Genomic DNA, 12,901 nt, shown 5'->3' with positions numbered 1-12,901 from the left:
ACTGGTTTAGATTGAATGGCTCAAATTAAACAAATATAAATTTCATATATACAAATATATCATGTATAGGTCTATCATATCTGTTAAAAGGAGAAAACTGAAGTGGGACTCTGCATGCATGGCCTCGACATGTCTCGCCCCCTCAGTCCTATTGTGCCACGCACCCTGGCGCTCTGCAGCCCCCCTCCCCGAGCAGGGGGTCACCAGCCCCATGCCCGAGAGCGAAGCACTCCGCACCACAGGGCCGCTAGCCTGGCCCTCGGTCCCTGGGGCCGCCGCACTTTGCCCCGTGCTCTGAGAACAGTTATTGCTATTCACACGGGACCTCCAGAAGAGGGGGCTCCTGGGCCCGCGTGCCTTGTGAGCCGGGGGCCAGGAGGGTACCAGCACTGCCGAGCTTCCGCGGTTTGGTGGGGGGACGTGGGGAGCTACTTGGGGGCCCTCCAGACACCATCAAGGTCCTCTTTTACGTTGAGAAGTGGGACCTGATGGGAAGGTAGAAAACGGAGATTCAGACCCACAGTGTGGAAAATAAAGATGTTGGGAAGTGAAACAAATTTTGTTTTAAGCCGTTTATCTAGAGCCCCGGATGAAGGATGCGTCCCTGGGGCGGCAGGTGGGTCGTGTCCCCTGCAGGCGGAGGGCCCTGCCGTCCTCTTTCCCTCTGTAGCCACCAGGCCGGTCCTGGCGGGCCCGATGTCCGCTGTCCGAGCCCAGGTGCAGCCGGCTCTAACCGGGCCACGTAGCACCCCGTCCACACCCCGACCCCACGGGGCACATTCCCGACAGGCGAGCTCAGGTGAGCGGGGGAGGCTGGTGCTTGGCATGGAGACGAAGTGCTTGGTTCAAATAGGCACAAAGTCAAAAGGCAAAGGTCAAATAAAAGGCCTGGTCACTACCCGAAGGGGACAATCTGCACCACTGACGTTTGCCGCACAGGCAGGCCAGGGACGACGGGTTCCCCAGCCTCGCGTCTGCCGTGACAGCAAAGGGCCTACGGGGAACGCCTGGCAGACCGGGCGCTGGCGCTGTGCCGGCTGGCCCGTGAATGTACACGCGTGTCAAAGGGCGGTGCTCTCGGACTCCTCCTCCGAATCCCTCTTGTCCGTCACCGCGTGCCGCTGCGCGGGCTCCAGGGGGCTCAGGCGGAGCGTCGACCCGAGCTCTATGTGGATGGAGGGGACATCGACGTGAACAAGATCTGGAAGTTGGCAGAGAGAGAGGTGACTGAGAAGGGGCTTTGGCTAAGGAGATGCCACCGGCCGGCAGGCAGCTGGAGTCGGCGTTAGGACGCGGCAGTGGACAGGCCACGGGAGGGCAGGCCACGGGGGGCCGCAGGAAGCGCTTGCAGCAGCAGGGCCGGTGAGGGGTGGGACTGTGCTGCTAGCTAGCAAGCCTGCAGGACCAGAGTCCCTGCCTGCGGCGGCCCAGGGCCCACAGAGGGCGGTGAGAACAGCCCCGGCCGGCCACCACCCACCCCCTGCCTTGTGGGCCGGCCAGGGGACAGGGGACAGCTGTCTGGGCGTTCCAGGGTTGCATTTAGTTCCCTAAAGCCTGCAGGGACAGGGAGGGTGAGAGGCAGCGGGGAATCACCCCATTTTCCCAACAAGTGGAGGGGTCCTGAGGTGCACGGCACCCCACGGTAAGGCTATAAACTGTCGACTTCGGATGGCTGAAGGGCCAGGCAGAGGGGTTCACTGGGGCGCCTGGCAGCACGCAGCAAACTGCTGGCTCCCCACCCGCAGGGAAACCCCAGCCCTCAGCCCTCGGGACGCGGCCCGCCTCCAGGTGCAGCCCCCGAAGGGGGAAGGAAAAGGCCGTCCTTGCTGGGAGCTGACCGGGAAGGGCGTGCGGAGGGGACAGGGCTCAGCCCCTGTGGCCGCCGGGGCACGTGGGAGCCGGCAGAGACGCTTCCTGGGGTCGGGGCCCTGGACCAGCTCTGCACTGGATGCTGAGCCCAGAGCTGCGGCCCCTGGCCCTTGAGCCTCAGTTACCCGTTCCCTGGCCTGCTCAGCGCTTCCTCCACGCAGCTGGCCGTCAGCCTGGGCCTGGAGTGGCCCTCCAGGGGATGAGGAAGGACACCTAGGAGGGGACCAGCCTGGGGCCAGGACTGGGAGGGGGTGGTATTGATTGCTCTTCTGTGTTGACTTTTTTTTGGTAAAACAAACATTCAGCCCAAAGAATGCCATACCAAGTAGACAGACAGACATTTGGACACAATCCTAAAAGACAGTATACAAACACGGAAGCTCTTCAACAAAGGGCCTTCTCTGTCCCCCTGCGCCCTCGGACAGCCCTCAGAATGTCATTCCAGCTGGTGAGGGAGCAGACTCCGGAATCTGAGGCTCAGCTCAGCCAGTGGCCCTGCTCCCCCCTGCTCTTCCCTGCTCCCCCCTGCTCCCCCCTGCTCCTCCCTGCTCCCCCCTGCTCCTCCCTGCTCCCCCCTGCTCCTCCCTGCTCCTCCCTGCTCCCCCCTGCTCCTCCCTGCTCCGGGGGGGGGGGGGACGTGGGCAGGCCGGACACCGGCCTGTGTCCCACCCGCACTGCTGGGGCCCATCGCTGGGGCCCAGGGGGAGGCCACTCCCGGCCAGGGCGCACCCCTGACCTCCCAGGCTGGGTGAGACACAGGCCCTCCGGCTGGGGGTCCAAACCCCTTCTCTGCCACTAGGAGGAGCGTAACCCCAGACAGGTGTCTGGCTCGCTGTCCTGCGCCCCAGCAGTCACAGGGGAACAGCCAGGGTGACGATGGTTTACGTGAAGGCACAGCCCAGTACTCGGCTCTTACAAAACGCTGCTCAGCTGTCACCCTGGCCGCTCCCTCAGAGAGAGCCCTGAGGGGGCAGCCCCATGATGGTGCTGCTGCGGGGGGGGGGGGGGGGGTGTATATTGGGGGGGGGCTTGTTTCTTGCTTTGCTGGCAGCTTTAGAAGTTTCTCTCAGGAGACCTGCCTGGGTGCTGGACACCCCCCTGCCATGCCTGTCCCTGGTCTCTGCAGCGTTCCAGGGTGCCCACTGGAGGCAGAGCCCTCCGACTGCCCCTCCCCCACCCCCACCCCCGCCCCTCGGGGCGGAAACACCTGCCCCTCCTGCAGTCTTCCACCTCCTCCCTCGGTCTTCTGCCTCTGGAGCACCAGCCCCTTCTGGAAGACCAGGCAGGAACCGGTACACGTGTCCTCACACACTCTGAGTTGAGTTGGGGAAAACGAACTCCGCGGGCACTCTGACCCTGGGGGTCCTTCGGGGTCCGCCAGCGGCCTCAGCCTGGTGGAGGCCAAGCCGGACTTCACGCAGGAGAGGGGCGCTCGCTGGCGGGCACGCACACCAGACAAGGTCCCGGCTCCCGTCCCGGGCCAGCCCCGCATGGGACACGTCCCTAAACCAAGGGGTCACTGCAGAAGTGTCCCCGGGCACGGGGCACAGCAGTCTTCCGCGGACATCCTGGCAGTAACCAAAGTACCGTCATGTGAGGAACTGGCCTGCTGTGCCTTCAAGTCTAAACCATGGGGACAGGAAGGGACTTTGAGCTAGGTGACCAAAGAAGGTGGGAGACACATGAGCTCAGCCTCTCTGCCTGGCTTTCTCCCCTGTCTGCTGAAGACAAGGCCAAAAAGCTGGCCAGTGACCCAGAAAGCCCCCCGAGCTGGCGGCCCGGCAGCTCCTGCAGAGGCCGGGGAAGGCGGGCACCGGCAGGGAAGCCGCCATGCAGGCCTGAGCCACATGCAGAGCGCGGAGCGGGGGCGGGGCGCGGGCCCGGCCTGCGGGGGTGACTAGGGCGGCGCAGGGACGGACGGGGGCGGGGCGAGGCTGGGACCGCTTACCCTGAACATCCCCCTCACACGTATCCAAAACCGCGGCACGCATGTCACACAGCTGCAAGAACACAACGACAGGATTCGGAGAGAGGCGTCAACACGACAACACGAGAACGTCACAAGAACTGTGCCAAGTGTCCCCGTCCGGCGGGCCACACCAGGTCATGACGGCTCGAACTCTGGCCCCGAGGCCGGTACAGACCAGGACACAGGACAGTCTGCAGCCGGAGAGCATGAGGACAGGACAGGATGTGCGGGAGGGGACCTACTCCTCCCGCGGGCCCGCAGCCCCTCAGCGGGGGCCCTGGAAAGGGACTGTGCGGCTCCCCATGCAGCTGTGGGGGCAGGGCCTGTCCCCCCCCCCCCCCCCCCGTGCTTCCTGTTGCCTGTCTTTTGCCCCGAATTCCTCCTCAGTCTGTTCTCTCTCAGTCTCCGCGCTGTGGTGTCCGTTGCTCTTCTGCTGCTTCAGACTCAACACTATCCTGAGTCCCTTCCTGAGGTCGGGGGCCGCTGACGTTGGCAGGCGGAGGCATTGGGAGGAGCAGCCCGCTAGGCACCTCAAGGTGACCCCAAGTGAGCTCCCAGGTGTGGCCCTGAGCCCTCCTGTCAGGGCCCACTGAGGTCACACATCCCTACTGGTGGGAACGGGCAGTCACAGCCATCTCTCAGGGAAGGCTGTCCTTAATTCTTGTGTCACCTCGGTGGAGATGACCCCGGCTGTCCTTCCCACATCCGTCATATGCCGCACCCCGCAACATTGAAACCTCCTGACCCGTCACAAACACTCCGTCGCCCGGGGGCATGCCGCAAGACTTCTCCGACAGCGGCACCTGACTCTTCAGTCCAGGGGCACTGACCTCTCTTCCCTCGGGGTGTCAGATGAAAACAAATGACAACCCCCAACATAACAACAATTACCATCTGGTGTGAATTAATCAAAATCATACCTACTTTTTTGTTATTAGATCAGCAAAAAAAATGTATTTTTTGGTGTGCCACAGAATTTCGGTCGTTAGTTTATATGTGCTATGCGATGAAACAGGATGGGGGTCACGGGCAGCGAGGCGCTGTCCCCGGCAGGCTAACCAACGCCTGCCGTCCAGTCACGGGAAGGCCATCGCTCCTGGAGAAGGACGTGGGCACAGAACGCACAGCCTCCCCGGGGAATCCCCGTGCCCGCACGGCTCTCTGCGTCCGTGTGGAGTGTGCATGGATGTGGTGGGGGCGTCGGTGTGCGGTCAGTGCACGTGTGTGCGTCTGCGTGGTGGGGTGTGGTGCGTGAGTCCTTCCCAGCGGCCTCAGCTTCTGCGACTCCGGACGGCAGGAGTGGGCGTGTCCGGCTCTGCTGCCCGGCAACGTGACGCGCAGCGGGCTCTGTTCTAAGACGCAGCCCGACAGCAGGCCCGCCTCCCGCAAGAGGGAAGCTCTGTGACGTGCTGTTTCCAATCTCACGGGGTCGGGGCCTGGGGGAGGCGTCTCAAAAATGTCTTCTTCCAGCAATAAAAGTTTTTTGCTAAGTGTCTGTGCCTATGATTTCATGCTGACACATTTTTCCAGGGGTGGAGGGGAAAGTAGCCCCATCTTTGATTTTAAAATTGAAAGCAAAACGAAATGTAGCCATTGTGGGCTTCTCCAATTAGCTCCTCCTAAGAACCAGGGAGCACAGCTCTGTTTTGAAACTGAGCCTTTTCTAAATATATGTGGCTAGAAAGACACTTTTCTAGTTAGGCTTATTTCGTGAACATGGAAAAAAGAAATAATGAAGTCTTTGGGTCTTAGCATCTAACCTCAAGGCATAGGTTTGTACCGACTTAGAGGCTTGGGCTCTATCCGAAGACAGCCGCCCACAGCTCACCTGGGCTTTGTGGTGGCCGGTCGGCAACCGCAGCTCAGCGACCAGCCTCTCCTGGGCACCTCCCCAAAGGACTTAGGACACTCGGCCTCCGACTCAGAAACAGAGCCCCATGCAGTGGGCATATCGGGAGACACCCCTAAGAAGGCCCCCTGCAGGATCCATCCCGAACTGCTTTCCCCTGGCTCAGGGGGTCTCCGCGGAGACCGTCAGGGAAGGACCCAGGAGGCCGGCACAGCCGTCTCACGGCGAACAGGGATCTGTTAGCTGGCAGGGGCGCCGGCGGTCCCTCCCGCCGGTACCCTGCGTTCAGGCCCACGGCAAAACATCAGAGGAAGCTGGAGCCTGCTTACCTGTAGACATGCTCTCCCCCGGGGACATGCTGTCCAGCACGGGGTGCTCCGCAGACTGCGGGCTGGAGGCGGACAGGTTCCCGGTGGGCGGCTGCGGGGGCGGCAGGGTCGGTCTCTGGCGGGGCTTCGGGGTGGGCCGCGCTTTGGTTAAAGTGCTCGTGAAGCTGCCAGGGGAGGCCAGAGGGGGCGCGGCGGCGGCCGGGGACAGCTGGCCCGTGGCCAGGGGGTACCCTGGAGGGCAGCTCAGTCCGTAGGGGGACGGGGTGCTGGGCGGCGTGGGAGACAGGCTGAGTGGGGACGGCTGGCCGGCGGGCTGCTCGGTCACTGCACCCGGCTGGGGGGGGGCCTTGGGGGGGATGGGCGCCAGCTTCCTGGACGCTGTGGAGAAACACACAGCAGAACAGCGATGCACAAGGCCGTTACACGCCGCCCGCGGTCCGCGTGCCCCGCCCACACACCCTCCGCCACCTCCCACCCTCGCCACCCCCAGCCCCCGGCATCCGAAGAGCAGGCGATACAACTGACAAAAACTCCACCTAGAATCGCTAGTTTTCATATCTTCCCACCTATTCATTAATCTCTCCTCCTCTTCTCTGGATTCCTGCCGCGAGCTAGACACACACACATATGCACACGCACGTGCGTACACGCACACACATACACACACATACACGCACGTGCACACATACACACACGCACGTGAGCACATACGCACACACATGCACACACGTGCGTACACGCACACACATACACGCACGTGCACACATATGCACACACGCATGTGCACAGACACACGTATACACAGACGCGTGCGCACGCACAGACACAGCCAGACCACAGAGGGGTTTCCCACCGCGGGCAGCGTCTCCGTGTCCTGCGTTCTCTCACCACGACTGAGTGGCCAGAGGTATCCGAGGAAGAGTGCATCAGCCAACAGAGGACACTTAAGAGTTCAACTCGTGACAGTGGACCCTGGACGGGATGACCGTCATCAAAACGGGAAGCTAACTTTTGGCTGGACCTGCCCAGTGGCCAGGTAGATCCTCGGACCCGGAAGCCCTGGGGCTCCATGGCAGTGCCGTCCTTCCCCTCAGTTCTAGGGACTTGCCGGAGGCGCTTTTCTTTCCAGAACCGTCCCCTGTGGGTGTGACCGTGCGCCCATCGCCGCCCGACCTCCTCTGCGTGGACTTCATGTCCCTTTTTATTTCCTCGCTCGTGCTCAGGGACCACACGTGCCTGATACTCTCAACTGCAAGGTGCACTCGAAGGCTGACACACTCGAATGTGCGGGCAGAGGTCTTGAGACAGTGGTGCCACCAATCCTAGAATTGTCCTTTAAGCCCTCGAGGGAGCATCAGGGACTCTTTCCCTCCCCTGCTCCCCCCCCCCCCACGAGGTAACAAAATCTATTCTAATCATTTACCACTTCTGGGTAGTTACAGGATGAGGCTGTGGTGTCAAAACATGGAGGGGTTAAACAAAACAAAGAAAAGCAAAGCTAAGGGCGCCGTTAGTGCCCCAGTGGAGGGTGAAGAAGGAAGTGGTATCTTTGAAATGACGACTGAGCTACTGGATGCCACCTGGGGACGGGACCGGGGTCACTCTAGGCTGCGTTCCCTGCATCATAGGTCCGACGTGCTGTGAGAACGGAGAGGCCAGCTTGTCCCCCTGTTGGCAAGAGGAAGCCAGCTGGCCGCAACCAGGAGCCCTGATGCCCCTGGACAGAACAATAGCCATCGTCCTGCGCTGTAGGGCTGGGTGGAGGGTTCAAGTCCTTGCGTACAAACACGGCCAGTGAACTACGTCTATCTCCAGACCGTGAGGAGAACCTATGAGTGCGGGAGGAAAGCCCTGGAGTGTGAAGATCCCACCACCACCGCTGTGGCCCAACACCCGTGTCCCTGAGGGTGCCCCACGGGACCCACCGTGCCCTGAGCAGCGCCACCCAGTGTCACAGTCCCACCTCTGCCTTTCTGGAGGGGCTCGCCTGTGGTCACATCCTCAGAGCTCTGCACACAGTAGGGCCCTATAGCTATTTGTGGACTCCCTAAGGATTGAGTGGGAGCCGAACAAGAAGCACTGGGACAGAGAAGACTGGGACAATGGGACTGTCACCGCGGCCTGGAGCCGCGAAGACTGGAAAGCCACCTAGCGGGAAGGTGTGTGTGGCTAAGGTGAGCCAGCCCCGTTCCACAGTCCTGGAGCTAAGACACACTTACAAGCTAGAAAGGTCTGAACTGAGGATAAATTAAACAATATGCTATTTTTAACAATTTGAAGACTCTGCAAAGTAACAGCAGAGGTGAAAACAAATAAACAAACAAAAAGGTTGAGATAAGCACAGACTTCCTTCAGCTTCCAATTTATGAAACATCACCACGGCCCCTGGCCAGTGGCTCAGTGGTAGAGCAACTGTGTGGAAGTCCCGGGTTTGATTCCCAGTCAGGGCACACAGGAGAAGTGACCATCTGTTTCTCCACCCACCCCCCCCCCCTTGTTCCTCCCCTCCTCTCCCTCATGCAGCCATGGCTCAATTGAAGCGAGTTGGCCCCAGGCACTGAGGATGGCTCCATGGCCTCTGCCCCAGGTGCCAGGAAGAGCTCTGTTGCTCAGCAACAGAGCAAGGTCCCAGATGGGCTGAGCATCGCCCCATAGTGGGCTTGCAGGGTGGATCTCGGTCCAGCCACATGCGGGAATCTGTCTCTGCCTCCCCTCCACTTAATAAAAAATAAAATAAAATAAAATAAAATAGGAAAAAAAAAGGTAGCAACACCAGCCCTACCAGCCACCTGCAGACCAGAGCCCTCACTCTCTCCGGAAAGGAGGCTCCCGCTGAAAACTCTACAGTCTTAAATGATGGCGATGGGACCTGGCAGGGACCATGGAAGACACGCTTCATCCCGAGCAGCGACACTGCACCGCATCTTCATGCACAGAAAGCAAGACCCTGTAAACACCCTGAGGGGCCCACTGTTCGGATGAGTAAATGATCCCTCTCTGAGCTGGTCTACTTCCCAACCCTCTGACGCACAGACCAGGACTGTCTCCCTGGACCACACACGGTCTCTGCGAGGATGTTCCGAGCCGGGGAGATCAGAACCGCTGTCCGTGGCCCGAGAACCACGTGGAGGCTGGCGAGGACGTACCTTTCCGGAGAGCGTGAGGGCTCTGGTCTGCAGACGGCTGGCTCGGGCTGGCGCCCGGGTGTGTTCCCAGCTGCGCCCCTGCGCAGGGCGTGCCCGGGCTGGCACCAGTACTTCCCTTCTGCCCAGGTCCTGGAGAAAGCTCCTTGCTCTTGGAAGTGCTGCAACAAAAGCACACAGGACAGAGAGCTGGAGCCGGCAGCGTCGGCACCGGCACTGAGGACTGGACGTGCGTTTTTCTAGGCCAGCTCAAGTCCATCGCAGCTCTGCTGTGTCTCAGGCCCTTCCTCGAGTCCTCACGATGCTCACAGCGGTGCCTGGCCCTTCCTGGGTTCTGACGGCCCGGGTCCCACTCCCACTTCCTCCTCTGTGCAGCGCGCACTGCCGGCTTCCCCTCGCGCCTCTGCCCTCTCTGCACCCAGAGACCACGGGCAAGGGCATGGGGCCCCTGGCACTCCCTCCCTGTCCTGTGACCAACACTGGGACTTCTGGACACTGACACTGGAACGGCTACGTCTCCATCCCTCCTGTGCCCACCGCAGACCAGAGCAGGAGGACTTCTCGTGTTCGTGCACTGGATGAGGGCTCAGGGCTCGGGCCCCCGTGGCTGAGCTGCATGCCTGTGGCTCTCCAACCCTTTGCCGGCTTTCTCTGAACCCCCATAACACCCCCAAGCAGGGGAGGAATCTGGGGACCCATCCACAGCCTCCGCAGGTCCTGGCAAATGATCAAGTTGACACAGACGTTGGCTGTGCCGCTGAAAGAGGGGCTGTTCAAGTCCCAGTCCCCCAGCCCCCCAGGCCTAGAGGGGTGATCAGGGTCAATGGCCCCGAGGGCCTCTGGACTCCCTTCAGTTTGATAAAGGGACAGCCTGAATCACCAGGTCCCAGTGAGGAGGCACCCTGCCCGGCGAGCTCTTTGTCAGGCATTCTCCGAAGGGTCAAGTGCCCTATTCACACTCCACTCCACAGCCCGGGGACAGCAAGTGACAGGCTGACCCGCACTCACTCTCCCCCCCTCCAGCACGGCAGGCAGACGAGGCACAGCGACCACATGCTTGGGGACAGGTTAGTTCTGGGGCGCACGGCTCAGCGAGCTGGGGTGCACAGGGGCAGGAAGCAGAGTTTGGGGTCGGAGTGCATGCCAAGCAGAGGGGCAGGGTGCAGAGGCCGAGCCTGAAGAGAGTCACCAGCCTTCGGGGACAGGGGTGAGGGGACAGACCTGCAGGGGAATGGGGAGAAGGAGCAAGCCACAACCCACAAGCCACGGGGCAGGGCGGGGGGGGGGCTGCCATCCTCGGGGGAATGGGACCCGTAACAGGAATCCAGCAACCAGAGGAAACGTCATCTGGGCTGCAAATGTCCAGAAAACAGTGGAAAAAATAAAAAACAAAGAAACAGAAAAGCAACGGAACACTGGTCCGCACCGGGCAGCGTCCATGTGGAGAGAGTGAGAGGGGACAAGACAAATACGGACACTGACGCCCAAAGCAGAGCTACAGGACTGGTTACTGGTGGGGGGGCAGCGTGACCACAGAGCAAGTCACTGATCTAAAACCAGTGGGCCGTGCCCCCTCCCGGGAGGGCCTGACTCCACAAGGCCACCGTCCACACGTGCCAGCAATGTCTCAGAGCCCGGGGACCCGCCTTGGAGGGGCACTTTCCAGAACTTCATTTCTACGTCAAATGTTGCTTGGCATGCACTTTCAGGCATCGCGTGGGTGATCAGGAGCAGACCAGGGAATGTCTGTAGAGGGGACTTTGCCAGCAAAGCTCCGCCTCGTCCATTTCCTTCCATCCTCCACCTCACCGGCTGTCCGCCATCAACCTCTGCTTCTCCACCACATTCGCTCCCCCTGTCCTCATCTCTCAAGTGGCCCTAAGCCTGGCGGGCACCCAGCCACTGGCCGGGGCCTGCCCCTCTTGTCCTCTGAGTTGGAGCCATCAGCTCATCCAGCGTCAGCTCCCGTCTCCAAGCTCTGTGATGGCCTCCTCTCCCTTTGTCATTTTCCCATTCCACAGGGAAACTACCTTCTACTTGTTGAAGGGGAAAAAAAAGCGGCAAGAGTTCATTTGGTGGGAGGGGGGCAGGAGGCTGTACGCGCGTGCGCGCCCCTGAGCACGGATCAGGTTGAGAGGTTCGGCTTCCCAAAGTCTCCCAGTTTCCCTGCAGCCGCCCTGGAGGGGGGCTGCTGCGCCCTCTAAAGACAGAATGCTTTCCTAGCTCTCTGACTTGCTGCTTGAGGACAGGCAGGCACAAATGGACAACATCCCCCCTCCCCCGCATGGGAGGGCTAGGGACGGCCAGCCTCCTTCCCCTGCGACCCCGGCTATGACCACGTGCCGTAATCCTTCTGTGAGGATTTGCTCACTGGAATGTGCACGCCTTCAAGGCACAGATCGCATCTGTCACCTTTGGATGGACACGGCTGTCCACCAACGTTCCCTGAACTAGTAATGAGATAAACGAGCTCGTGCCCTCTTCCGCCTTCCCCTAGGAGCATGGAGATACGGCCGTGCCGCCTGCTGCACAGGTGACCCTGATTTGCACCCGTGTTAGCAGTAAAAATGGCCCCAACAAATCTAAAGGTAAAGGAGAGAAAAGGAGAAATGCTGACGTTCTAAATTTCGGAGTAGGACCATGGCAACAGCCTAGGCAGGGGCGGGAACCGAGATCCCTCCGCGGCTTCAGCAAGCCGCCGCCTGAGACCTGTGCTGTTTGGGGGTGCCCTTCCTGGAAAGCCGAAGCCCCGTCTGATGAGTCAGGGGCCTGTGGACGCCTTACTGGGAGCCAGCGTGACGCAGAAAGCCAACATGAATGCTTGGAGATGGTGAGGATGGGGCGGGGTGTGGGGGAGAATGAGGGGACCCAAGAGGCCAGCGTGGGCGCAGGGACCCGGCCCTCCCATGCACCGCAGGCAGCCCGCCCGGGGCTTACCTGGTCCGCTCAGCCGTGGGCTGCAGGCCCAGGCTGGATGGAGAAAGCGAGGGCACCGCGGGGTCCTCCGGGGGCAGCTCCGGAAGGGGCGAGGGGAGAGGCGCAGGCGCGGCTGGCTCTGCGGGCGGGGCGGGGGGCTGCGCGGAGGGCGGGGCGCACGAGCCCTTGCGGCCTGCGGACGAGCCTCTTCGGGCCACCCAGGATGTGTCCATGACCCTCACGCCCATGCTGGTGAGGGACACAAAGACACGTGCTTATCCACGCGTGGCAGACGACAGGCTCCCTCCCCCACGAAGCGGACACATTCAAAAGCAAAGTCAGTGTGAGAACAGCAACGCGGCCTTAGCACCCTGCTGGGCCCAGGGAAGCCAGGGGGCCGGGCGCAGGGCACTTCTGACCGCCCCGCTGCCCGGCTGCCCGGCCGGTCTCATGCCCGCTGGAGGCTGTGTGGCCTCCTTCGGCCAGTGCCAGCCCATCTCTCAGGGCAGAATGCAGCCCCCCAGGGGGGCACTCACCCCTCCCAGCTGGGGATGCAGGGAGCAGGACAGGCACGAGGGCAGCATGGGACTACAGGCACCCATCAGCAGGACCATCCTTTTTGTCACTTGCCATTCTAGCAAAAGGCCAGGGCCAGCATTCCTGCGCTGGCCCCAGGACCTGGCCAAGCTGCTACCCCTCTGCAGGCCACACCCGCTTGTCTACACTGCAGGGAAGGGGCCGATCATGCCCACGGTCACTCTCTGCTCCGATTGCATTGTCATGAGGGCAACAGTCAGCTTCAAGTCAAGTCGGCCAAGCCACCAGA

General features: G+C 61.4%; 1 protein-coding gene across 5 annotated transcripts in view; it reads right to left on the bottom strand.

The window, feature by feature from the left end:
* Positions 1-572: 572 nt before the first annotated feature.
* The window catches only part of ARHGAP44 (Rho GTPase activating protein 44), a 136,676-nt gene continuing 124,347 nt past the window's right edge, over positions 573-12,901 (bottom strand). For 2 of the 5 annotated variants that reach the window (XM_066364911.1, XM_066364912.1), the window contains 4 exons: positions 12,097-12,324; positions 9,163-9,320; positions 6,017-6,394; positions 573-1,201 (listed from right to left, as the gene is read on the bottom strand). In XM_066364911.1, the coding sequence (XP_066221008.1) occupies positions 1,062-1,201; positions 6,017-6,394; positions 9,163-9,320; positions 12,097-12,324 (904 nt within the window). In that variant the 3' untranslated portion in view covers positions 573-1,061. Of the gene's footprint in view, positions 1,202-3,817; positions 3,870-3,934; positions 4,030-6,016; positions 6,395-9,162; positions 9,321-12,096; positions 12,325-12,901 lie in introns of those variants that run through there. The other 3 variants (XM_066364914.1, XM_066364913.1, XM_066364915.1) reach the window with 3 other exon arrangements.

Source organism: Saccopteryx leptura, chromosome 2 (assembly GCF_036850995.1).
Source record: "Saccopteryx leptura isolate mSacLep1 chromosome 2, mSacLep1_pri_phased_curated, whole genome shotgun sequence".
NCBI classification, from domain to species: Eukaryota; Metazoa; Chordata; class Mammalia; order Chiroptera; family Emballonuridae; genus Saccopteryx; species Saccopteryx leptura.
Note: the sequence above shows the minus strand (reverse complement) of the source record. Positions and strands in the feature narration are given on the sequence as shown.